The sequence below is a fragment of the Pogona vitticeps genome, chromosome 1, assembly GCF_051106095.1.
Source record: "Pogona vitticeps strain Pit_001003342236 chromosome 1, PviZW2.1, whole genome shotgun sequence".
Classification (NCBI taxonomy): domain Eukaryota; kingdom Metazoa; phylum Chordata; class Lepidosauria; order Squamata; family Agamidae; genus Pogona; species Pogona vitticeps.
This window is the reverse complement of record NC_135783.1, coordinates 96092799-96118381: the sequence shown is the minus strand read 5'-3', so window position 1 is coordinate 96118381 and position 25583 is coordinate 96092799. Positions and strand designations below refer to the sequence as shown.

General features: G+C 40.7%; 2 protein-coding genes across 3 annotated transcripts in view; one reads left to right on the top strand and one right to left on the bottom strand.

Annotated features, from left to right (window-relative positions):
- The window catches only part of SESN1 (sestrin 1), an 82414-nt gene extending 68000 nt beyond the window's left edge, over nt 1-14414 (bottom strand). The window contains exons 1-3 of the mRNA XM_020801352.3: nt 14279-14414; nt 13819-14182; nt 13296-13700 (exon numbers count right to left, since the gene is read on the bottom strand). Of these exons, the coding sequence (XP_020657011.2) occupies nt 13296-13598 (303 nt within the window). The 5' untranslated portion in view covers nt 13599-13700; nt 13819-14182; nt 14279-14414. The remainder of the gene's footprint in view (nt 1-13295; nt 13701-13818; nt 14183-14278) is intronic.
- Nucleotides 1-25583, top strand: part of CEP57L1 (centrosomal protein 57 like 1) — a 66807-nt gene that overhangs the window by 14263 nt on the left and 26961 nt on the right. The window contains exon 1 of one of the 2 annotated variants that reach the window (XM_020801327.3): nt 25084-25260. The exons of the other annotated variant lie outside the window; for it this stretch is intronic. The gene's annotated coding sequence lies outside the window, so the exon portion shown is untranslated. Of the gene's footprint in view, nt 1-25083; nt 25261-25583 lie in introns of those variants that run through there. 2 annotated transcript variants of the gene reach the window in all.

The following is a 25583-nucleotide window of genomic DNA, read 5'->3' as shown; positions in this document are numbered from 1 at the left end:
AAATGACACATTGCCTAGACTTCTATTATTAATAATAAACAATGTTGATGTAATCAACTGGTGACAGCTGAAAGACACGTAGCATGAGCTCTTAGTTTGGTGAAACAAGCAGGGGCCACGTGGGAACGTGACAGTGACCAATTAGATTCTATCTAGCGTCAGCCAATATGTGCTTAGAGAATTACTGTATGTATCAGATATAAGAAAAACTGACGGTGTGAACCTCGTCTATTAATATGTTAGTGTTCAGTTAGTACTGTTTGCTGCTAGGTGTCTGCTATTTAGTATGTTAGTAAAGAAGATGTTAGGACTGTTATGAAACTGTTGTAAGAAGTCTATCAAGCACAAACCAAATCTATACCAAGTCAAATGTTCAATTACTGTTAGTTTATTCTTCAACATATTTTTAAATAAATGTTCTTAGTTACTATGACTAAATGATTATTCTTTCATCTGCTGGCACACTCATATACAGTCTATCAAGGGAAAATATTATTAATAATCTCTGTAGTTATACTCACCCTTAATCTGCTCTGTGTAAACTCTAAAAAAAATTGCCTCCCCATAGACTCTTTAAAAAGTCTGTGGGGAGGCAAGGTAGGGCACTTGCCCCCTGATCCCAAATTTCGTATTTCTTTAAATATGCACAAGTACATCAAATATACACACACACCAGCTATACAGGAAGTAATGCAGGTGGTGTGATAACTGAGACCAGTGAAAAAGTAGCAGGCTCCAGCTATGAAATGAGCGCTCTCTGCCCTGTTTTCGAGGACAGTTGACTGGACAAACAGGTAGCTTAGTTCTGAACCAATGATGATAGTCTTTTTCCAGTTTTGTAAGATATAGACACTCTGTACATATAATGAGAGCTGGCTGGATAGCTCAGTGATTTAGGTACAGTATCTGGCTGCAGAACCATAGGTAGGGAGTTCCTCACTGTGCCTCCTGGGAAAAGAGCCAGCCGGTGTGGCCATTGGCAAGCTGCAGAGTCCAAGGGCGTCCCCAGAAGAAGGAAATGGTAAACCACTTCTGTGCATTCTCTACCTAGAAAACCTTGGAAGGGGTCATCATAAATGAGAATTGACTTGATATAATGCAATTATGTATTATTATACACTGACAAGGGATGTGGTGGTGCCGCGGGTTAACCACAGAAGCCTCTGTGCTGCAAGGTCAGAAGACCACCCATCGTAAGATCGAATCCACGTGACAGAGTGAGCTCCTGTTGCTTGTCCCAGCTCCTGCCAACCTAGCAATTCGAAAGCATGTAAAAACGCGAGTAGATAAATAGGTACCACCACAGTGGGAAAGTAACAGCATTCTGGGTCTAGTCACGCTGGCCACATGACCATGGAAACTGTCTATGGACAAACGCTGGCTCTATGGCTTGGAAACAGAGATGAGCACCACTCCCTGGAGTCAGACACAACTGGACTAAATGTCAAGGGTAACCTTTACCTATACAATGACAATATAATCTGGATGGGATATATATCAGCATAAACCTAATCTACATTTTAGCTTCAGTATCTCTTTCATACCAATGGTCTTGCTTACAACAACCCTTCAGATTTACTAGAATGCCTTTCTTCCAAGGTCGTCTTCATGCAGATACAGTACTGAGAAAGACCTGTAGAATATTTACTGTGATAATATGTTTTCTTAATGGCCTATACATTGTTTTAGAAGCAAAGCAATTACTTTAACATTTCATTTTTTAAATTTTGTTTGTGCCCACATAGAAGTAATAGCAGCTTCTGTTCAAGGATAAATCTAATGAGCAGGTACACATACATTTTGTGGAACATAAAATTATGCAGTGTGAAATCAGCTGTATAGTTTAATAAAGGATTAGGCTCTTTCTTGTAAGAATATTTATTAGGAAAAGATAACAGGTAGAGCACAAAGTATTTTGACTAGCACAGTCATTGCAGATGATGCAGGAAGGAGACAAGTACTGCTCTACCTCTAGTATAGTGGTTCCTAACCTAGGGTGAACCAGGTGTTCTTGGACTACAACTCTGAGCTAGTCTTCTTCTTCATCATCATCATCATTTCAGTAGTAGCAGTAGCAGTAGTAATACTAGTTTTATTTATATGCCGCCATTAGCTGTACTGGCCAGGGTTTCTGGGAGTTGCAGTCCAAAAACACCTGGATTACCCAAGTTTGGAAACCACTGCTCTAATAAATGGCAGCTGAAAACCTTTCTCTTTCTTGATGGGCTTACACTGGAATGACTCTCCTTTGTATTATGCTGCAAGGTATTAATGTCAAGGAGGATCAAGGAGGGAACATGCTATCTACTAATCAACATTTTAAGGACTGTAGTTCCACACAAGCATTCTTGGACTGTTTTTATTTTTATTTTTTCCATTCTGGTATAAAATGGTGCATCAATAGCCTTGGGAAAAGGAATCTTGGAGTACAAAGAATTAGCAACTGAAGTGTCTTAACTGTGCCTGCTGATTAAAAGAAACCAGGACTACTATATCTTTCCCTACCTCTGTTCCTAAACACTCCTATAGACACAGAACTTCTGATACTCTTAATCTTTCTGAAGACAAAGTAGTGCAAAAAATGAAGGCAAAAAATGACTTCAGCAGGCAGCAATGACTTTTTCCAATTCAGCTCTTCAGCAGACCTCAGACCTAGTAGTGTAGTTCTCTAATACTGTACAAGAAAAATCTCCCAACCCTCATTTCAGTTTTCTGCAGGATCTAGCATTCCAGCTTTCTCTTTCCATTTTTAAATGCATGTACATGCGTACAGCCATGAGCCTGCAACAAGTGTTTCCATTCTCATAGTCAAGACCTCTATGGGAAGCATTTCACTTTTGCCTTGACTCTGGTGTTGAGTTTGTGTGTGCAGTCCTTCTTCCTCTGCGTTTGTGATAGATTTTCTCAATCGTCAGTGTGCTCTTGCATTTGGAATCAGTAAAGAGACCACCTGATTTGTCTGAAACTTATCTACAGAGTGAAACAGAGGTACACTGAAAGCACAGTAGCAGAGTCTACTCGCTACCCACATCTGAGGGAGGACAATAAAGCCAGTATAACAGCAGCTACAGCACAGGACAAACCTCTGTGGTATCATACTACACTTCCCATGATTTCTATTACATTACTTCTGTTGGTTGGTACTAGTTTTGCTCTTCCTCTATTCTGAGTAACTAATATTTGAAAAGCCTCCTATGATATGACTAAAGCTCTGGAAAATTCTGTGTAGCACAGGATCTTTAAGAAAAAACATCTCAAAATTCTGGACCAAGGGTTTACAACTTGAACTAGGTGTGCCTCCAGACAAATTGAAGGACAGTTATTGTTAGGCATGGGACTTTTGGATTTCTGGACTTCAGCCCCCAAAATTCTCCTGCGATTCCTCCAGCCAGAGGTTTAGCTCTGAGGGCTTTAGCTAAGAAATTAAAATCCTCATAAGTTTTCAATTACTTATATATGAGGAGTGAAGGCTCTGTCCACAATTTTTTTCCTGTGAAGAAGAAAGAGGAAGTGAGTGGCAGGAGCTAAACTCAGAGAGCTGCGGGGGATTAGGATACTAGTAGTACGACAAGTACTACTAGTAGTTGTTGTGGTGGTTTTTTTGGGCTCTTTCGCCGTGTTCTGAAGGTTGTTCTTCCTAACGTTTCACCAGTCTCTGTGGCCAGCATCTTCAGAGGACAGCACTTGTAGTAGTACGACAAGGCTGTATATTGTCCCCCTGCTTATTAACTTATATGCAGAATAAATCATGCGAAAGGCCGGACTAGAGGAATCCCAAACTGGAATTAAGATTGGTGGAAGAAATATCAACAACCTCTGATATGCAGATGATACCACTCTGATGGCAGAAAGTGAGGAGAAAATAAAGACCCTCTTAATGAGGGTGAAAGAGGAGAGTGCAAAAAAAAAAAGTCTGAAGCTCAACATCAACAAAAATTAAGATCATGGCCACTGGTCCCATCACCTCCTGGCAAATGGAAGGGGAAGATATGGAGGTAGTGACAGATTTTACTTCTTGGGTTCCATGATCACTGCAGATGGGGACAGCAGCCCCGAAATTAAAAGATGTCTGCTTCTTGGGAGGAAAGCGATGACTAACCTCAACAGCATCTTAAAAAGCAGAGACATCACCTTGCCAACAAAAGTCCGCATAGTCAAAGCTATGGTTTTTCCTGTAGTGATGTACAGAAGTGAGAGCTGGACCATAAAGAAAGCTGACCGCCAAAGAATTGATGCTTTTGAATTGTGGTGCTGGAGGAGACTCTTGAGAGTCCCCTGGACTGCAAGGAGAACAAACCTATCAATTCTAAAGGAAATCAAGCCTGAGTGCTCACTGGAAGGACAGGTCCTGAAGCTGAGGCTCCAATACTTTGGCCATCTCATGAGAAGAGAAGACTCCCTGGGAAACACCCGGATGTTGGGAAAGTGTGAAGGCAGGAGGAGAAGGGGACGACAGAGGATGAGATGGTTGGACTGTGTCATCGAAGCGACCAGCATGAATTTAACCCAACTCCGGGAGGCAGTGGAAGACAGGAGGGCCTGGCATGCTCTGGTCCATAGGGTCACGAACAGTCGGACACGACTGAACAACAGTATTTTTGAGAGATATTCTTACTGAGGCTAATGGGCAGAGAGATTACCAGTCTCATAATCCCCTGTATCCCCAGCCCTTCTCCAGGTAAGTACTGTAAAATGAAGTCTGCAGATATATGTTTGTGGGCTGTAACTTCCAGAATTCTGCCTTGGGAATTCTAAGATAATTCTGGGATTTAAAATTGCATCACCCCCCCCCCCTTACACATACACACACACACCATAATGGTACATTTGTAGATGGATCTGAAGATTTGAAGCAGAGATCAGGTGGCTATCTATCAGGGTTGCTTTAACAGTGAATTTTCTGACTTCTCCAGGGAGCAGGGCTTGATTAATCTTGCGGTATCTTCCAACTCTACAATTCTATGAATTCCATGAGGTTCTAAACTGTAGCAGGTGAAACTACAAACATTTTCTGAGACAGAAAAACAAGGTGTAAGATTTGTGGAACAGAATTATGTAAATCAGGATGGATAAAATATATGATTTTTTAAAAATCAAATTGATTGAAATAACAATTTAAATTTGAAAAATTATTTTTTAAAAAATCTGATTTTTTAAATTTAAACCAAATCCACCCTGATGGGAATACATACTGTATGTACATACATTCTCTATATGGGTTCCCTTATTACCTATGGACACATTTTAGTGATGAAAACCAATCTCAGATGTACCACACTGGAGAAAAAAAGCAACTCAGTGTCAATTGCATTCAGGAATTTTACAGATCTGAAAACTTCAGGGATGAATCTGTCATTTGATTTAAATTATAGGCAAGAAGATATACAAAGGAAAGACACTCATAATTGTGAGACATATGCAGTATGAACTTTACTGATCTTACACAACAAATTGTTGCTATTAATACAATCATTCTTACAAAACTTTCTTTCCCTGTTGAATGATTCTTTAAAATTATGTACATATTGAAGATATATTCAATAATGAGTGAAGACTGATTGCTTGCATTGTGCCCACAGAGAAAAGTTAAAAAATATACCCCCATCCCAAAATTATAAAAATTATAAACCATTTTGTCCAAGATCCTCAATAACTTCAGCTTTTGTTTCAAATAATCATTTCCTTTTTATCAGATCTTCTTTTATCCTATGGACAGATAGACATTAACAAAGAATTCATGCTATCAGACTTTGTTTTGAAAAATAAAGTCAGGATCTTCGAAAATGACAAGGAATGCAACCTTAGAAGGACCCGACTACTTTCACAGCAGTTTCCAAGCTTTACCCTTAAATAAACATGTGACGATTGCTATCCAATTTAGCTGTGTACTTTTGTCATAATCACAATTGCTATGGTGACACTGCAACCTCCACTGATTTTTCTTGATTCATTAAAGATGGAGTGGGAAGAAGAGTGTTTAGCTTATTTCGTGTGACTCACTCTTCCTCAGCAACCTAAGAACTGTAAACCCTTTCAGATGGGATTGAGCTTTTGTCCAAAGTTAATTAACAACCATTTTAGTACTTAAACATTTGGTTCCAACAGATCATTTTACCAGGAGTCATACTGCTGATCTTAAGTCTGTTAACATTCATGATCAATTTACTATTTTGATGACAGATCATTTGATGGAAAATCATAAGGCAAGTGCCCATAAAGTTTCAGTTGGTAAAAATTTGTCATCTGTTAAATCGACTGGAAAATTAAATCCAGAAAGTCAGCATAATCTCTACTAAAAACTGCAAATGTCTCTTCAATCCGTATCAGGGCCAGAGCAGGGAGCAATGGGTTAAAGACTCCAGCTGCCATGCTAGGGTCCAGATCTGGCCAAGGTAATAAAGACAAAAGACACAGAGACCAGCATGTTGCTACATTAAAATAGTCTAGTTTGGCCCAGAGTCAGATAGTGCTTCCTATTTTGTTCCATGACAGTGGAAATCCCCTATGCAAACTTCAGCTTGGTGAGGGGAGGAAGAGAACAAGAACTGACAAAGCATTTTTGCTTAGGATAGCTAACTGTTGGACAAACATACATTTCATTATCATTTGACAGCAGGTCAACTAGCAGGCAGCAGGTCAACTAGGAGATAGCAACATCTAAGGCAACAGCGAACTCTATGAATTAACATTAGCTAAGTTCCAATATATAGTACACTAGAGAAAGCCTTGCAAAGCCAGAAAGGAGCTGGAATAACATTATGGCTGTTTCCCATTCTAATAGTATTAATAGTGTACATACAGTGGTGCCTCGCATTACGATGTTAATTTGTTCCAGCGAAATCGCTGTAGAACGAAAACATTGTAAAGCAATTTTAAAAAGCCCATAGAAACGCATTAAAACCCAATTAATGCATTCCTATGGGCTTGAAACTCACCGTCCAGCGAAGATCCTCCATAGCGCGGCCATTTTCACTGTCCGTGCAGCAAGGAATCCGTCCCAGAAAACAGCGGGCGCCCATTTTTTTTACCCGGCAGCCATTTCGAAACCGCCGATCAGCTGTGCGAAAATCTTTGTTTTGCGATAATCGGTTAGTGAAGCAGGTAACCGATCATCACAAAGTGAAAAAAACCCATAGGAAACATCGTTTTGCAATCGCAAAAACTTCATTTTGCAATTTCATCGTTAAACGAAGCTCTCGTCTTGCGAGGCACCACTATATTTGTATTGGTAACATTTTTTCCTAGACCAAACCTCAATCATATAAATCTTAAATGAAGATGTAACCATTAAGCATAAACATGCACATGCTGTCATAAAACACACATGCATATAAATTTGTGTGGCACACAGGCCGTTGCAAATAAAAATACAATACAGTACAATTCATAAAATAAAAATATTTATAATATGATTGAATATATTTTTATGCTGTATTTTTACCACTACATCTAAGAAATTTAATCTGAGCTATATGGGCAGAAAATGCAGCCTTAAACACATAGGTGTCAATTCAGTGAGCTGTGTGGATAATGTCCAGGCTGTAGTCCAAATTCTTGATTCATAATTATGGGAGGGGATCTAAAATTTAATACAATAAAAATGCAGCAGAAATCATTTATTTCAATGTAATACAGGCACTGTGACAAATGACCATAAGAGTGTGAGATGTAAAACAGAAGTGCATACCGGCTGAGATTTAATTCTACATTCTTGTATGATTGGAAAAATATTTTAAACTCTAGTAAGGATGTTCAACACATATTTGCATATAATTGTTTGTTACTACACATAACCTGGAAAAAGGACTCTGCAGCCTGTATTAATCACATAGGCCTCTCTATATTTTAACCCCTATTACAATTTACAATTGTATGATTTACAGCTTTTTAAAAATATAAATCTTAGTCTTAGTTGTATAGGTGTTTTGTTTGTTAGTAGCTGTATCATTAAGAGAGCAAAAGCACACTAAAAACCAGTTTTAAAAACCAGATTTACAGAAGACTTAAACATAGACATCTATTTATTTTCTTGGCTGAAAAGATTGCCGATGTCTACATAGGATGAGAAAGCACCACTATAAATACCATGTGTGTTGGCCTTCTTAGAATGTTTATTTTTAATACTGCTTTAGCATTATTTTTGTATTTTCTGTTCCCCATGTTGGGCATTTTAAAGCTGAGAAACAAATTTAAAAGAAATAATAATAATATAAAAATGAGCACATCTTGATTTCATTATGAAAAGTTTATAGTGAGTACATAAGAGATTAAGCTAGCAGTTTATTAGACCACCTAAAGAATTTATACACTGGAGAATTTAAACAGTTAAGGAATTTTAAACAACAAATTTTAACTGTCCGCAATTCTTTCATTTTGAAATAAAACATGCATTTAGCCAAGACATGAAACAGAATCTGAGGTTCTGCAAGAAACCATTCATTATAAAACCATACTGCAACATATTGTTGATTGTTTCTTCAGATTTTAGAATGTTTCAGTTGGAGAGTCTAAGTACCACATTAAGTGCAATGCCTTGAATTGGCAGAATGCTTGGAAAAATCTGGTTTCGGTTTAGATTTCCACATACCTTTCTACATAGCTCTTTCTGCCTGTGCCATCCTAAGAAACAAGTGTCAGACACATTTTTTCTGGCAATTCTGCAAGCTGTGCAACAGAAAAACCACTGGATTTGTACCTTCTGACTACAATCAAAACAGTAGTATAAACTGGAGTGGACAGAAGTCCATTAGAGGACCACCAATGCAATTTGCTATGCACACCACAACAAGTGTGGTTATGTCTTATGGGGGAACAGGAGCAGAAGCCAGCTTTCCTCCCAACTTTGAAGCTCAAGGGAAGGATCAGCAGTTACAGAGAAATCCGTAGTATCTCTCAAGCTGGGATGAGGATTGGAGGCTGTCTGACAAAGATTTGGTCTAGGCTCCCTGAAAGGCCACACAGAACTAAACCAGCCAACATCTTTCTTTTCCTTCATGTATATAGAACATGAAATCAGAGAAGGCGGGCTCTCTTCAGAGATACTGTACCCAATTTGACATCCCCTTTCCCATCATTGTTTCACTTGGAAAGATGAGGGGGACTTGCTCCATGTGAAGGTGGATTTATAGATAGGGCAATTGGAGTTTTTAACTTGGCCAATAAGTCCAAACACTGCACAAAACAAGTCACTTAGTAGTACCTGGTAAGTGCTGCCATTTTGTTCATAAAGGACAGATGAGGTGGCCTTTGATTTTTATCTTGCAGAGCACTTTATACGTTTTGCCGCAAGACTGCATACTCAGATTAACATTGAGGTTTTTTCTGTAATAGAACTGGTGCTTTTTCATGCATCAATGAAATATCTGGAGTTATGAATGAGAAGTGAGAAAGTCAAACATGCTGATGACATCAAACTATTTAGGAGGCTTAAACAAAGCAAAGAGCTTCAAAAGGATCTGGGTCAACTTTGGGAATGGACATTAAAATAGCAGTGTGAGCAAGTGTACAGTGATGACTCTGAGACAAAAAAAAATCTTGCTAGTCATTGACCAGGGCAGAAAATGACAGGCAATTCAATTACAATGCTGACCCAGTTGGGGTTTGCTGTTTAAAAGGTAAATCTATATTAGGTGTAATTAGAAAAGAAACGAAAAACAAAATGACTATTATCACTATGTCTTTAAATAAATCTCTGATACGTCCACACCTGTCATACTGTTCTTGCTGAAGGAAGAGACCAGTGTAGAAGAAGTGCAGAAAGTGCAACCAGGATGACAAAGGAGGTGCAGCACCTGCTCTGAGCACAAAAGCTACAATATCTGCAGCTTAGCTTACAAAAGAGGGATGTATGACAAGAATGTACAGTATACATTTCTCCATATCACACATAACACCTCCATATCCGTTTTTCTCATACTAGCCATAAAGAGGATAAATGTTTCCTCTGTCTCTCATAACACCCAAGGTCATCCAACAAAGCTGAAAGGCAATAGTATCTGGGGGACATTAGCCTCTTAAAAAATGAGTACAGAAAAATATGGAAAAAATATTATTTTGCCCTTTTATTTTGCCTTTTTATTGTATTTTAAATGTTGTAAGCTGCCCAGAGACCTTCGGGTAGTGTGGGCGGCATATAAATAAATAAATAAATAAATAAATAAATAAATAAATAAATAAATAAATAAATAAATAAATAAATAAATGGAACAGAAGTTTTCCCACATCATATTAAGATTCAGGACTATAAATGAAAGCAGTTCTTCACACATCATAGTTAAATTCTGGAATTTTATATGTGAAGATTTAGCAACGCTAAAGTCAAGACAGAATTAAAAGAGATTGGACAAATTCATGGGGTGTAGGGCTATCAGTGGTCGGCTACTAGTGACAGACATACATATATTCACTCCAATTCTATAGCAACATGCCTTTGCATATCAGCTACTGTGGGCCATAAATGGGAGAGTGCTATTATTTATGTATGCCCTTCTAGACTTCCCATACACAACCAGTTTGCCACTGAATGAACAGAATGCCTTTGGTCCAGTCAACATGGCCTTTCTTACATTCTTATAAGAGGCTAGACAGTAGAGCAGTCAAAAGGAAGTCTTCAGATAGGAATGCCCTACTTAAAGATTACCATCAACATGCCAAGTATTTACATACTAAACATACAAAGCTTTATATAGCAAAGTTCAGCATGTTAATGACTCCAATATCAAGAGTCAAATGTTCTACAAAATCCCATTTTAGCATACAGAGGCACCAAGCAAGCAAAAACTCAACTCCTTTTTCCATCATTTCTCCACATCTCACCAAAACACAAAGCATGTGTATTCAAGTATCTGGCTTTATAGGTGGAAAGAATTGGATTATTATCTCCTTAAAAAATAACATGAATTACAGGTGTGTCTATCCTATGCAATGTATTGCATGACTGTTCTAGACATCAGTATTTGAGAAAAAGTTGCAGTCAGGTTCCCTTCTTATATTGGCATTTTGTGCCATCAAGTTGTTTCCATGTTATGGGAACCCTAATAGGGCTATTTTTTAGGTATATGAGAGATTCAAAGAATTGTTTATCATCATCACTAAGCCATAGCTCAACATTCTATCCACTACATTTCACTGGCTCTCTTTCATGCACTGTTCAGGTCAAATGTTCTTTCAGATATAACAGTGGGCCACAACACACATACAGTTAGAGAGGACTAAAGGATATTGTTGTAAAACATTATGGTTTTAAATCACTCTCAGGTGTGTACAGAGTGGTATCTTCTTTGTCAAAGGATACCTACTGCAGTTTTACTTGACCATCTGGTAAGCAAATCACCTGGATTAGGGTGCTTGATTGTCTTTAAGATTTTTGCAGAATCAATGTCCATGAAGCCATTGATGCTGTCTCCCCTTACTCACCTGCTGTCTGCTGCTCCATGAAAAGAATCATAGAGCAGCAAATCATGGCAACTATTCCCTGAACTGCTCCCTAAAACAGAGATGTATGCAATATCACCTTCTGTTTGGCAGACTGATTACTTTTCACTTCAAAAAATGAAAGAGACAGCAGCTAGCAAAGTCATCTACTGAGAGAAGGAGGATGCTTCATGAAGATGGAAAGAAGAGAGTAAGGCCTCCATTCTGTGAAGCCACAAAGTCCAGAAACTGAATACAAGAACCCATTCAAAAGTTTTACCTTTCTGTTTGGACTGCCCCTCCTCTCACTAACAGCTTAGACATGAGCATCTAGGACTTTAGTTAAATGAACAAGATTTCTGTCTGAACTTCCATAGCAAATTTACCAACATAATGATTTCTAATTCAAATGCCTAATTTTCTCTTTAAAAATATTACATTGTTGTCTGTAAATCAGAATTTCTACTAGCTTGCAAACAAATGTACAGTTCTGATAGCATAGGACCTGTGTTTAAGACTATCTTTCTCAAAACACACTGACATTAAAATAATTTTGTAAATTTGCTTGTCATCACTATCCAAAGTATGATTTCTCTGTAACACTCATTTATCTTTTTTAAATCTAGGTAAAGAGAGGGCTCTAGGCAAAAAAAATCATTTCATATGGCAAAATAAAAAGGGTTACAATTTTTCATCCCACTCAAACCTGGAAGATGCAATAACTTTGCAAACTTCCATATGAGCTGAAAGACCTTTAGGAAAGATTAATATACCTCACACTTTTATATTGCATATCACTACTACAAACTTTTCTTCTTTAAAAAAACTAGGAATCCTTTTGCCATCTCTAGTTTTGTTACTGCCTTTATTGTGCACAATCTCAGATGAAGAAAATTTGCAAAACTGAAGCATCCGCATACTAAATGCTTACAGAGCCACTTACATTTCCTTACATGTAAAATTCTGCTATGTCAAGACTGCATAATAACGATTTAAACATGTACTGTGTATCTTTAGCTAATTTGAGTTCAGCGTTATGTATTTCAGCCTGTTTGCTCACTATGAATCCAGTCCTAAACACTGACCTAACATACATGTAACTTAACTAGCTAGTAACTGTTGCTACCTGAGGAGATGCTGGTGCACATCTTGCTTGTGTGTCTAGTCATACAACTGACTGTACAACCAAAGCACACCACCGCACCTTGTCAATCAGCCACAAGCAACTGCACTTTATCACACAACTCTTATACAAATACCAACAGGATTCTGACCACTGCATTAGAAATAAATTCCACTGATGATCAACTTCAAGGTTCAGCAGCAAAGTCTATCAATATAGACTCAATATAAGAATTGGGATTTTCCAGAGATAACACCTGGGATGAATCATAGTAGTCATCCAAGGGTTAGTCCTTGGTGCAGTTTAACCTCAGAAGAGCACAATTTGAATGCCACTATTGTCTCCCGTGTTCCACCTGAAGACTGACTAAAGCAGAGGCTCCCAAACTTGGGGCTCCAGATGTTCTTGGATCATAACTCTTACAATCCTTGACTACTGGCTGTGTTGCTTAGGGCTTAAGTCGAACACATAGGGACTCAAGTTTGGGAAGCCCTGGACTAAAGGAAAAGGTCAATGGTTTCAACAACATGAGCTTCCCTCTCCTTGCTCCTCCCATCTGGAGTTCTAGACAATCGAAACACCTGCAGGTTTTCTGGTTTTGCCTAAAGATAACCAAAATCAAGGTAAAAAGCTAATAAGGTTTTGTTTTTGTTTTTTGCTACTTCCCTTCTGGCCAAACCAACTACCTTTGCCTTTTCCAAGTAACTCACCCGCAAAAATAAATTTAAAAAAAAGACCAGGATCTGAGCCTCACTTTTACCTGAACACTTTTTAGAATAGCCTCGCACTTCTCTCTCACGTCCCGGAAGGGGCATCTCTCCGACAGCATAAGCAAGCGAGCCAGCACCTGGTTCAAGCCGCTCCGAGCTGCATCCCGAAGGGGCGAGAGCCCTTCCTCCGCCGGCGCAGGAAGAGTCGCGTTTCCTTTGGCCCGGGTTGCCAACGCCGCTTCGCATCTCTTGAGCACCACCTGCTTTATAGTTTCCAAAGCGCCGTCTCTGGCGCTCGGCTCCCGGCTGCGCAGCCCGTCCCATCTCACCTCTCCCTCCTGATCCGCCATCATTTCAGGGGCACTCCCCCGCCCCGAGAACGATAATGCTCTCCGCTCTCTTCCGAGACCTAGTTCTTCGGAGCCAAGATCCCCTTCATGTGATCTTTCTCCTCCCTAAAAAAAAAGGAAAGAAGCCACAGAGTCCTCGTGGAGGGTGTGGAAAGACTCTCGGCAGGAAACGAGAAACCAAACATACAAAACACACACGCACCACCCCAACACTCTCGATTACCTGCGAGTCCTTATCATTACTATCCACCAGCCTCTTTCTGAGGGGGAGCGGGAGGGCAAAAGGCGGCTGCCCTCGGTCAGGCGGGCGGCGGCTCCACTTCCATAGCCGAGGGGCCTCTCGCAACGTGGAACTCAAGAGCCGGCCAGGAAAAGTGGCTCTCCTCTCGTCGCAGGGACTGCCCGGGAAGGAGAGAAAAACGGGACCCGAGGAGCTCGTTCCCTTCCCTTCCTGAAGGGCCTCTCGAACTAGAGGCTCTCGCCCCCCCCCTCAAGAGGAAAAGCCGAGCCCTCTTCCCCTCCCGGCTCGTGTGCTCCCGGACTCGGTCTTCTTCTCTTCTCTTCTCTCTCCCCCCAAACTTGCCCTCCTGCAGCAGAAATAAAGAAAGCAACCCATGAGGAGAAGACGAGAGGAAAGCCCGCGGTGGGAAAGGGGGCCGAGGAGTCCGCTTCGAGACAGTTACCTGACGGTTTCGGAGAACCGGGGCGAACTTGGCCGAAGCCGCCGTCACCCCCACCCCCTCCGGAGGGCCGTTGCCAAAAAAAAAAAAAGCCCAGGCCCCGCCCCCCGCCCCTCCTTCTTCTCCTCCTCCTGCAAGCGGCACGCGCCTCCGGGGCGGCGCGAGGGATGCCCCGTTCCAGCCCGTCCCCTCTTTCGCCTCAACCAATCAGCGCAAAGGGAAAGTCCAGGTCTCTGGGACAGACAGTCGGACCAAGCCGTAAGGAGAGTGGAGCTGGGGAGCGCTCGAAGAACTACAAATCCCAGAAGGAAGTGGGACGGAAAGTGGGGGGGAAAGCTCTCGCCCCATCTACTCACGTGGCTTGACAAACTGCAGTGACAACTAGTAGGCGCGGTTTTCTTATCTTTGCAAAGGAAAAGAGGGTTTCTGGAATTTGGTTTCAGAAGATAGCATTTCGGATGAAGGCTCCTATACTGTATATATAACAAGTATTCTGTGTTTCTGGTTTGAGGAGATCCAATTGCTAATTCTTTAAATTTCTTACTGCTGCTTCTTGAAGAGCAAAACGCTCTTTAGGAATAAGGGCCAAGAATGCAAATAAAGTGGGTGAAGTGAATTTTTGCTGCCTAGTGTTAGGACTTTTTGATTCATAGGGTCGCCATAACTCGGGAAGTGATCTGATGGCCCATAACTGTGACACGAAATTCTGTATTATATAGGCTCTCAGTCAGTTAGTGGGACTTACAGTATTGTTGACTTTACATGTTTTATTCATTCAGTGAATTGGGACTAACAAAGCACTCTCTGGGCAGTTTATAGTTCAGTTATAAAGTTAGACATTGCACACACACCCAGCAAGCTGGATACTCATTTTACCAACCCTGGAAGGATGGAAGGTAGAGTCAGCCTTGAGCTGGCTGCCAGAACCTGCTGAGATCAAACACTAACCATGAGCAGAGTTTTGACTGCAGTAGTAAACTTTAACCACTGCACCAGGATATGAGGGCATAAATATCTCAATAAATTGACATGAGGACATAAATACTTCAGTACTTCAGTATTTATGCTTCAGTATTTATGCCCTCATGTCAGTCCACTGCACCACAAAGTAATGTTTTTTTATTTAGACATTGCACATTTTTATATGGAAGTGCCCTTAAAGACTATGCTAGCAAATTGTAAGTTTCGGCATGTTCAAGTTTGGATATGTTTCTGGATTCATCCCTGAGCCTGAATGCCCAGGGGTGTTTTTGTGCCGTTAAAATGAATGCGCTAGTGATAGCTGTTCCTTGAGATGTCTGATCTGATGCATCATAGTGATACATGCCTAGTTATATCTGTGATTTGCTTTGTATGGGGCTAACTTTGAAATGTGTTGGAAACTTCAGCAGGTCTAGGATGCTGCATCGAGACTTGTGTCTAGAGCTGGTTTTGGGGAGAACAAATTCCTTATTACAACAGCTTTACTAGCTAGTGCTCCATTTCTGACAGAATTCAAATTCCTGCTTTTCCGCTTTAAAACCTTAAATTATTTGGGGCCAGGCTATGTGAGGGACCATATCTCCCCATATGAGTTTCCTTGGATTTTGAGACCTTTGGGAGCAGGCCCTGCTCTCCATCCACTGCTCTCACAGAGATACAGAGATCAAGTGAGGATTTGTGATCAATTCGAATTCCTGTGAGGCCACAAGGGCGGGCCTTTTCAGTGGCTGCTCTTAGATTATGGACTTCCCTTCAATGGATAACCAGCTTGTCTCCCCACTACTGTCCCTCTGCCAGCAGGAAAATACTTTTGGATGTAGGCTTTTAAATAACTACAGTAAATTGCTGATAAGGAAAGAGTAATGGGGAATGTATTTGTTTCATTTACTTTCACCCAGAATTTGGCCCAAGGTGGCATCCTGGACAACTTAAAATCATGAGAGATTAAAACACAAGAAAAAAGACAAACACTAAAAATAGAATTAAATTTAAGTACTGTACATTATTAAAATGCAATTAAAATTTAAACTCTTGAAAGGCATTTTAAAATAGTACTGTTAATTTGATTCAAAAAAATAAAATCCAGCCTTCCTACAGAGAAACTGCAAGGCACTCTACAGGGGGCTACCCTTGAAGATGCTGCATCAGGTGCAATATTCAGCACATATACTGCTAATAGGAATATCTTTCAAAGCCCACATGCCAGTTCTGAAGGATTCACACTGGTTGTGAATATTTTTCCAGTCCAAGTTCAAGATTTTAACAATGACTTAAAGCCCCAAATGGTTTGGAACCTCAGACGTTGAAGGCACACCTTTCCCTATATAAACCAGCGTGATCAACAAAATCTGCTGGGGAGGCCTTCCTCTATGCTCCACCATTGAGAACTTTTAATTATGTGGAGGGAGCATTCTTGACCATAGTACCCCAACTGTTAATCCCCCCCTCCCTGAAGGCTTGACTGGTGCTAACATCTCCCACAGCACATAGAGATACAATAGTAAGTGAAATAGTCTGTGAGTAATTCTTCCCAAATCTGTTATTAAAATATTATTCTTCCTGCTTAAACTCTCTCACAAGCCATAGAGGCCACTTTAGTTTACCCAGCTGGGACTACATAGCAACACATTACTGTATAGTTAACTTGCAGTTGGAGTTTTCCCCTTTTGTGATTACTAGTGGGTGACCATTCTTTCCCAGAAGGAAGGACTATTTTTATTGCTCTGCTTTGTTTTCCCAGCTAGGAGCCATAAATCCTGCCTGTCCTTTGTCTTTTTCAAGGTGAGGAACAATCAGGGTGATAGCAAAATAGGTTGATAAGTTAGTGGAACACACAAGATACATTGATAAAGGTAATATATGGACAATGATAATAGGTAGTCTTTAAAATGCCACATATTTTTGTCTTATTTTAAAAAATACTATTTTATTTGTATTCTCGAAGGCTTTCACTGCCAGGATCCAGAGCACAGACAGAGTTCTGATTCCTGTCCTCTGAAGATGCCAGCCACAGAGATTGGTGAAACATTAGGAAGAAAAACCTCCAGAACATGTTAAAATAGCCCAAAAAACCTATAACAACCACTGTTTTGTTTCTTTGTATTTTGCCTGATATGCTTGCACAGACTAACAAGGCTACCTATTCTGAAACTACTCCTAGAGTCCATGGGGCACAAAACACTGCATATCACCAGCTTTCCATGGTAAACATAACAGAACTGTATTAATAATTTTTCTTTACTTTGCAGTTGTTTCTTGTGGAAAGCTAGTGGAATGTTGTGAATTCAGTGTCAAAATTGAAAAGTTCAGGTTTCATCCTACTCCACAGTGAACTCATTAGCCAAATTTAGCATAGTAAATTTCACTAGAGTAAGCTCATTGAATCAATAGGGATTTCGCTAATTGACTCCTGCATAAGTTGCATTGATTCGAATGGGCCTATTCTATCTGTAACTTTCTTATTAAATCAATGAGTCAATTCCTCTGTAAGTTCCATTGATTAAAAGTCAAGCAATAGGATGTTGGCCGGTATGTAAATAGACTAGTCATACATAATTTTTCATCCTAACCTAAGCAACTTGGCCATTAGGATAAAATGGTGGTGCTAGAGAGAAGAATGTCACCCTGAGCAACTTGGGGGAAGTATGAGGGAAATTGCCTTCAGTACATCATCTCTTTATGCACAGGATTCCAGAGTGGAACCTAATATTTAATTAATTTTAAGGAAGAAATATTAATTCATTGAGACATTTCCTAAGAATGCTACAGTTTGAGATAGGACTACCAGAAAGTACGGTAAGTTCCATGAACATAGTGGGATGTACAGTACTTCAAAGGAAGCTGTTGTTTTTACTTAGGAGTGAACTTGTTCAATGTGGTTAGTAGGTGCATTTAGGGTTGTGGTTTCTGGTTGTAATTTTAAAACCACTTCAGTTAAGATACATGCATGGAAAACAGCAGAAGCAAGCTGGTTAAAATGCAAATCTGACACCTTAGGTGGTTTACAAGTTGTGCTAAATATTAAATGTATACTGTACCAACATAATAACAGTCTTTGCTTCTATAATTATTTAATCAGATGCTTGATGCAATCAAATTTCAACATAGCATTCTTCAAAGAAGCAGAATCATTATCTCCTGCATTTCTGACAAGCTGAAACGGAACTTCTACAGAAAGTCACATGTATTAGCAATTTCTAACCTGCTGAATTTAGTTAGTTAGTTTTGTTTTTGCTTAGAGGCCAGAATTCCTGGCAAGTAATAATTTGGATGTTCCTTTCATGTTATGTCTGAAGCCGCTTTTGTGTCTTTGTGAATGGGGGGAAGGGATAAGAAAGCTTCTGTATAATTTATTCTAACAGCCATAACCGATCTTTTACTAATTGGAATGAAATACAATCTCCTTTATCATATACATCAGGAGTAGACAACTTGTAACTCTCCAGTTGGATGTTAAATCCCATCAGGGCTAAACAGTGTAGCCAACGGTGGTAGATCATGGGAGTCTAGAGTGGCCATTCTCAGCTAGGGCCATATGGCTCCTTGGGGGTCCCTGGCACAATTGAAGGAGGCCACAGACTGGAAACAGTTCTTCACACATCATCATATAGGATTCATTATGTGACTTATACAATCCTGATTCGGCCTATATTTCTTTCATATTGCATTTATGGCTATGACCAAAAAAAGGTTGAGAGTGCCTTGTCTAGAGGGTCAGGTTGCCCACCTGAGTCTGAAAACTGAAGCTTTCCCTCTCCCTGGAGAACATACAAACGAATGTAGAAATTCTTCTCAGCTGCCAAGCAACAGTTGGAGACCAGAATGACTCTTATAACAGTGGAGTCAATAGTGTGGGGGGTGGATTAGCAAATTTTACTCGGACATGAACAGTATCCCTCACACAAACTGCCTTATTTTTTAGATAAATAAATGATACCATTCAACTTTTATGGGGGAAAACTTATGGAACTGGAAAAAATGGTTTGTCTCCTGTGACATTAGGGGACCTTTCAGTTAGGAGGGCAGGTTTTGTCTTTATTCACATCTGACTTGCTGCTCTTTATGCTTGTTCTGTCTTGCTTGCTGAATGGTGAAATAAACACAGTCTAAAACATTGCTGGGATCTCTCATAATGACTATCTATTATGATATATGTATTTCACGTGCATGCATCTGCCTTCCGCTTATGATTTGCCCCCATTCTCAAAAAGTGATTTGTTGATAACAGAGTGTAGAGAAAATTGACCTTAACAAAAGACTCTTTAGTAGTGGTTTGCAAAACTGGTTGGACCCTAAGAGTATATAAATAGGACACAGCATATGTCAATACAATGTGCAAAACAACATTTGTTTAGAATGCTAATTCAGCACCGTCCCCACTGAGGCATGAAACTCACTTGGGCCCATCACTTACTCTCTCAACCTGATATGTCTCACAGGGTTGTTATGGGGATCTCCATACTACAGTGGATGTTGTTTTTGTTGTTGTTTCACAAAGTTAGAAGAAGAGAACAATACTGGAACACATGTTTTCTTTCTTCTAACAAATAATCATTTTATCAGTAGGACTTTTTTTGAAGCCGCCAAAAAGCTGTGTGCAGATGTTCAGCCAATTGTTCTAGATGGAAAAGAACAAGAAAAACATTTCACATTCCAAACTGGCCTTTCTAAACACTCTCTTGATGGTCGTATAGGCTTTCCAGGACAACAGCCAGAAGAACAGGGAGTTTCCCAACATTGCTGTCTGTATTGCACTATTAGCATAATAATTCTCTTTTGGAAGAGATCAGAAATGATTCATTCCACAGAAGGCTGAAATGTGGACAAACTTATTTTGTGCACAACCAAGTACATCAAGTTACAGGACTGATATAATTACCAAAACGTAGGGCAAAACAGAATTTCTCAAACATTTTAAAAACAATTCCTGTTAAAAATAACTACTATGAAACCAAGAGAACAGAATCTTTCATTTCAGAATTGCATGGTTTCTGACACTTCTAGCTGCTTTGTTGTTGTTTAGTCGTTTTGTCGTGTCCAACTCTTCGTGACCCCATGGACCAGAGCATGCCAGGCCCTCCTGTCTTCCACTGCCTCCCGGAGTTGGGTTAAATTCATGCTGGTCGCTTCGATGACACAGTCCAACCATCTCATCCTCTGTCGTCCCCTTCAATTCCTGCCTTCACACTTTCCCAACATCCAGGTGTTTCCCAGGGAGTCTTGTCTTCTCATGAGATGGCCAAAGTATTGGAGCCTCAGCTTCAGGATCTGTCCTTCCAGTGAGCACTCGGGCTTGATTTCCTTTAGAATTGATAGGTTTGTTCTCCTTGCAGTCCAGGGGACTACCAAGAGCCTCCTCCAGCTCCACAATTCAAAAGCATCAATTTGGCGGTCAGCTTTCTTTATGGTCCAGCTCTCGCTTCCGTACATCACTACAGGGAAAACCATAGCTTTGACTATTCGGACTTTTATTGGCAAGGTGATGTCTCTGCTTTTTAAGATGCTATAGAGGTTTGTCATCGCTTTCCTCCCAAGAAGCAGGTGTCTTTTAATTTTGGGGCTGCTGTCTCCATCTGCAGTGATCATGGAACCCAAGAAAGTGAAATCTGTCACTGTCTCCATATCTTCCCCTTCCATTTGCCAGGTGATGATGGGACCAGTGGCCATGATCTTAGTTTTTTTGGTGTTGAGTTTTTTGCACTCTCCTCTTTCACCCTCATTACAAGGTTCCTTAATTCCTCCTCACTTTCTGCCATTAGAGTGGTATCATCTGCATACTGGAGGTTGCTGATATTTCTTCCGGCAATCTTAATTCCGGTTTGGGATTCCCCAGTCCGGCCTTTCGCATGATGTATTCTGCATATGTTAAATAAGCCGGGGGACAATATACAGCCTTGTTGTACTCCTTTCCCAATTTTGAACTAATCAGTGTTTCCATATCCAGTTCTAACTGTTGTTTCCTGTCCCACATATAGGTTTCTCAGGAGGTAGATAAGGTGATCAGGCACTCCCATTTCTTTAAGGACTTGCCATAGTTTGCTGTGGTCCACACAGTCAAAGGCTTTTGCATAGTCAATGAAGCAGAAGTAAGATATTTTTCTGGAATTCTCTGGCTTTCTCCATAATCCAGCGCATATTAGCAATTTGGTCCCTAGTTCCTCTGCCACTTCGAAATCCAGTTCTCGGTCCACATACTGCTGATGCCTACCTTGTAGAATTTTGAGCATAACCTTGCTAGCGTGGGAAATGAGTGCAATTGTATGGTAGTTGGAGCATTCTTTGGCACTGCCCTTCTTTGAGATTGAGATGTAGACTGATCTTTTCCAGTCCTCTGGCCACTGTTGAGTTTTCCAAACTTGCTGGCATATTGAATGTAGCACCTTAACAGCGTCATCTTTCAAGATTTTAAATAGTTCCACTGGAATGCCATCACCTCCACTGGCCTTGTCATTAGACAAGTTTTCTAAGGCCCGCTTGATTTCACTCTCCAGGATGTCTGTCTCTAGGTCAGCAACCACATTATCTGGGTTGTCCGGCATATCCAGATCTTTCTGGTATAGTTCCTCTTTGTATTCTTGCCACCTCTTCTTGATGTCTTCTGCTTCTGTGAGGTCCCTACAATTTTTGTCCTTTATCATGTTAATTTTTGCACAAAATGTTCCTTTAATATCTCCGATTTTCTTGAACAGATCTCTGGTTTTTCCTTTTCTATAATTTTCCTCTATTTCTTTGCATTGTTCATTTAAGAAGGCCCTCTTGTCTCTCCTTGCTATTCTTTGGAAGTCTGCATTCAATTTTCTGTAACTTTCCTTATCTCCCTTGCATTTTGTTTCCCTTCTATTCTCTGCTATTTCTAAGGCCTCATTGGACAGCCACTTTGCTTTCTTGCATTTCCTTTTCTTTGGGATGGTTTTTGTTGCTGCCTCCTGTACAATGTTATGAGCCTCTATCCAAAGTTTTTCAGGCACTCTGTCCACCAAATCTAGTTCCTTAAATCTGTTCTTCACTTCCACTGTGTATTCATAAGGGGTTTGGTTTAGATTATACCTGACTAGCCCAGTGGTTTTTCCTACTCTCTTCAGTTTAAGCTAGAATTTTGCTATGAGAAGCTAATGATCAGAACCACAATCAGCTCCAGGTCTTGTTTTTGCTGACTGAATAGACTGAGCTTCTCCATCTCTGGCTGCAGAGAATATAGTCAATCTGATTACGGTATTGCCCATCTGGTGATTTCCATGTGTAGAGTCGCCTCTTGTGTTGTTGGAAAAGAGCGTTTGTGATGACCAGCTTGTTCTCTTGACAAAACTCTATTAGCCTTTGCCCTGCTTCATTCTGAACTCTAAGGCCAAACTTTCCTGTTGTTCCTTTTATCTCTTGACTCCCTACTTTAGCATTCCAGTCCCCTAGAATGAGAAGAACATCTTTCTTTGGTGTCAGTTCTAGAAGGTGTTGTAAGTCTTCATAGAATTGGTCAATTTCAGTTTCCTCAGCAATGGTGGTTGGTGCATAAACTTGGATTATTGTGATGTTGAAAGGTCTGCCTTGGATTCGTATTGGCATCATTCATTCTATCATTTTTGAGATTATATCCCATTACAGCTTTTCCCACTCTTTTGTTGACTATGAGGGCTACTCTATTCCTTCTACGGGCTTCTTGCCCACAAGAGTAGATATGATAACAGTCTGAATTGAATTCGCCCATTCCTGTCCATTTTAGTTCACTGATGCCCAGGATGTCAATGTTTATTCTTGCTACCTCCTGTTTGACCACATCCAGCTTATCAAGGTTCATAGATCTTACATTCCAGGTTCCTGTGCAGTATTTTTCTTTGCAGCATCGGACTTTCCTTCCACAGCTGAGCGTCCTTTCGGCTTTGGCCCAACCACTTCATTAGCTCTGGTGCTACTTGTACAGTACATGTCATCCGCTCTTCTTCAGTAGAATGTTGGACGCCTTCCGACCTGAGAGTCCCATCTTCCAGAGTCATATCTTTTAGCCTTTTGTTTCTGTTCATGGGGCTTTCTTGGCAAAGGTACTGGAGTGGCTTGCCACTGCCTGCTCCAGGTGGATTGTGTTTAGTTGGAACTCTCCACTGACCTGTCCATCTTGGGTGGCCCTGCACGGCATAGCCCATATCTTCACTGAGTTACTCAAGCCCCTTCGCCACGACAAGGCAGCAATCCATGAAGGGGAGCTGCTTAGTAACTGCCAACTAGATGCAGTGTTAGGATAATTTTTTTAATCTTGAAATTACATTTTGCTTGTAGTTAATTTAATATATTCGGCAAAACTCTCGTTTAACTATATGGTTGTAACTTGATGTTATACCTGTAGTAGCCACGAAAGCACCAAGGTGGAAATGCTATTTATTAATGAAGAACTTCCACTGGAGCATTGTGCAAGAGTGGTAATTGGAACTGCATGTCCAATTGCACAATCAAATCATGCAATTCCCTGTTGTTGGGTGTAATTCCTGCCACAATTATGTGGGCATGCCCCTACATTACAGCTGCTTGAATGGGATTTTGCCAATATTTAAGCAGTCTTGTTATCTTTTAAAATATGTAGTACCTAATCAAAACAAATATGCATGAAAAAATTGTTGTCATTGATTGGCCACATCAATGGAAATGGGAAGAACTGTATCCTATGACTTTCCATGTAGTGGCTCAGAGACATGCAAGCACTTACATGCATTCTGTTCAAATGAAATCAATCTCAAAGGAATAAGCATGCATGGTGCTTTTCATTCTGCAAGCTTGCTCACTTGATGTTGCAACTAACAGTTCTGTAAATGAGAGTAAGGTGTCTAAGTACATCACTTACAAAAACTACTCATTTGTTACATTTAACATTACGGCCCTCATTTTAACTCCTGAAAAATCAAGCATTCTTATAAAATACAGATTGAACATCAGGTAATAAGCCAATGCACAGAACTGTGGTTCACATTTTCTGTTAAGAATGAGTTTAAATAAGATCTATAGTGCAAAGTTCCTTTGAATTCCAAGAGGCTTAGGTCTGAGTAAATGTGCCAAACATATAACTTAAAGGACCTACCACTTCAGATACAGTACAACATGCCTTTTTAGGAACTGAATCATAATAATGTGTCAGTGTGTGGATATTTCTGTGATTTTAAAAGCTGCAAGTAAGACAGCCATGCACACATGACATGTCTGTGCTAAGAGCATCCGTTGGTAATTGCTCTCAGTATGTGAAGTCGTTAGAAGTACAGTAGAGAGGTGTATCCGAAAAGGTTGCCAGTTCCGGTTTCTACACACAAAATAGCGATATTGTAATCTTATCAGTGGCTTATTGAGATGTATGTGTGAAAGGCTCTGAATCGCATCAGCCACGCATTCGGAGCAAACGGGCGGTGTTATTTTTCGGTAGGTGTCTGTCTTATCTATCTGTCTGTCTGTCTGTCTGTCTGTCTGTCTATCTATCTATCTCTAACACCTATAGGTGTTCTACGAAGAGAAATGAAAAAAGAGAATGATGTGCCCATTCACACTCTATCCGCCGTGCAGCATGACAAGAACTCCACAGAGTCACAGTGAACGCATTATGTGGACAGGGGCGAAATGCACTTTTTGTAATATTCGGAGGTCATTTTTTTTCTCCCTCTCCCGTCTGTCGCCATGTTCTTGCGAATTAAGATGTGCTACGGTCGTGGACCAGCCTGAAGACGTGCGGCAGCTCCCGCAATGCCCAGGGCAAAAAAAAAAAAAGGGGGGGGCGTCCACGCCCTGCCAGCCTCGCCGAGAGAAACCGCTTTTTTTTTGCTGGCCGCGCATGCGCCTCGCTTGTTTCCTCGGCGGAAGCAGGGCGGGGCCTCTTCAAGAGCGGGAGGGGAGGCGGTCCGTTTGAAAACGGCTCTGGAGAAGGACGTTCCAGGAAGAAAGCCAGGAGATTCAAGGGCTCGTCGTGGTGTGTTTCGGGTCGCACGCTGGTGGGGAGAGCGTTTCGGGCTTGGATACAGGCCGTGTAGGGGGCGAGGGTATGCATTTTTTTTTAACAAACTCTTCTAGTGTTTGCGTTCCTCCGGCGGGGCGGGAGGGAGTTGTGGAATGGTGACCTGTTGAGCTTCTGCCTGCCAGTTCCTCCTTGGGCGTGTTATCTTGGGTGGGCTCTTTTTTATGTTCAGCCGTTTCCTTTCTTCCGACTGGGGCTGAATCGGGAGCCGTTATCCATTTCCCACGCGCATATGCTTCCTGATAGTAACGCTTCCAGTATGATTTCAGCCTCCTCTTCTCGTCCTGAGCCCATTCATGCTGGAATATCGCCCACCCCCAACCCCACCCCGCGCCCGCCCTCATGGTT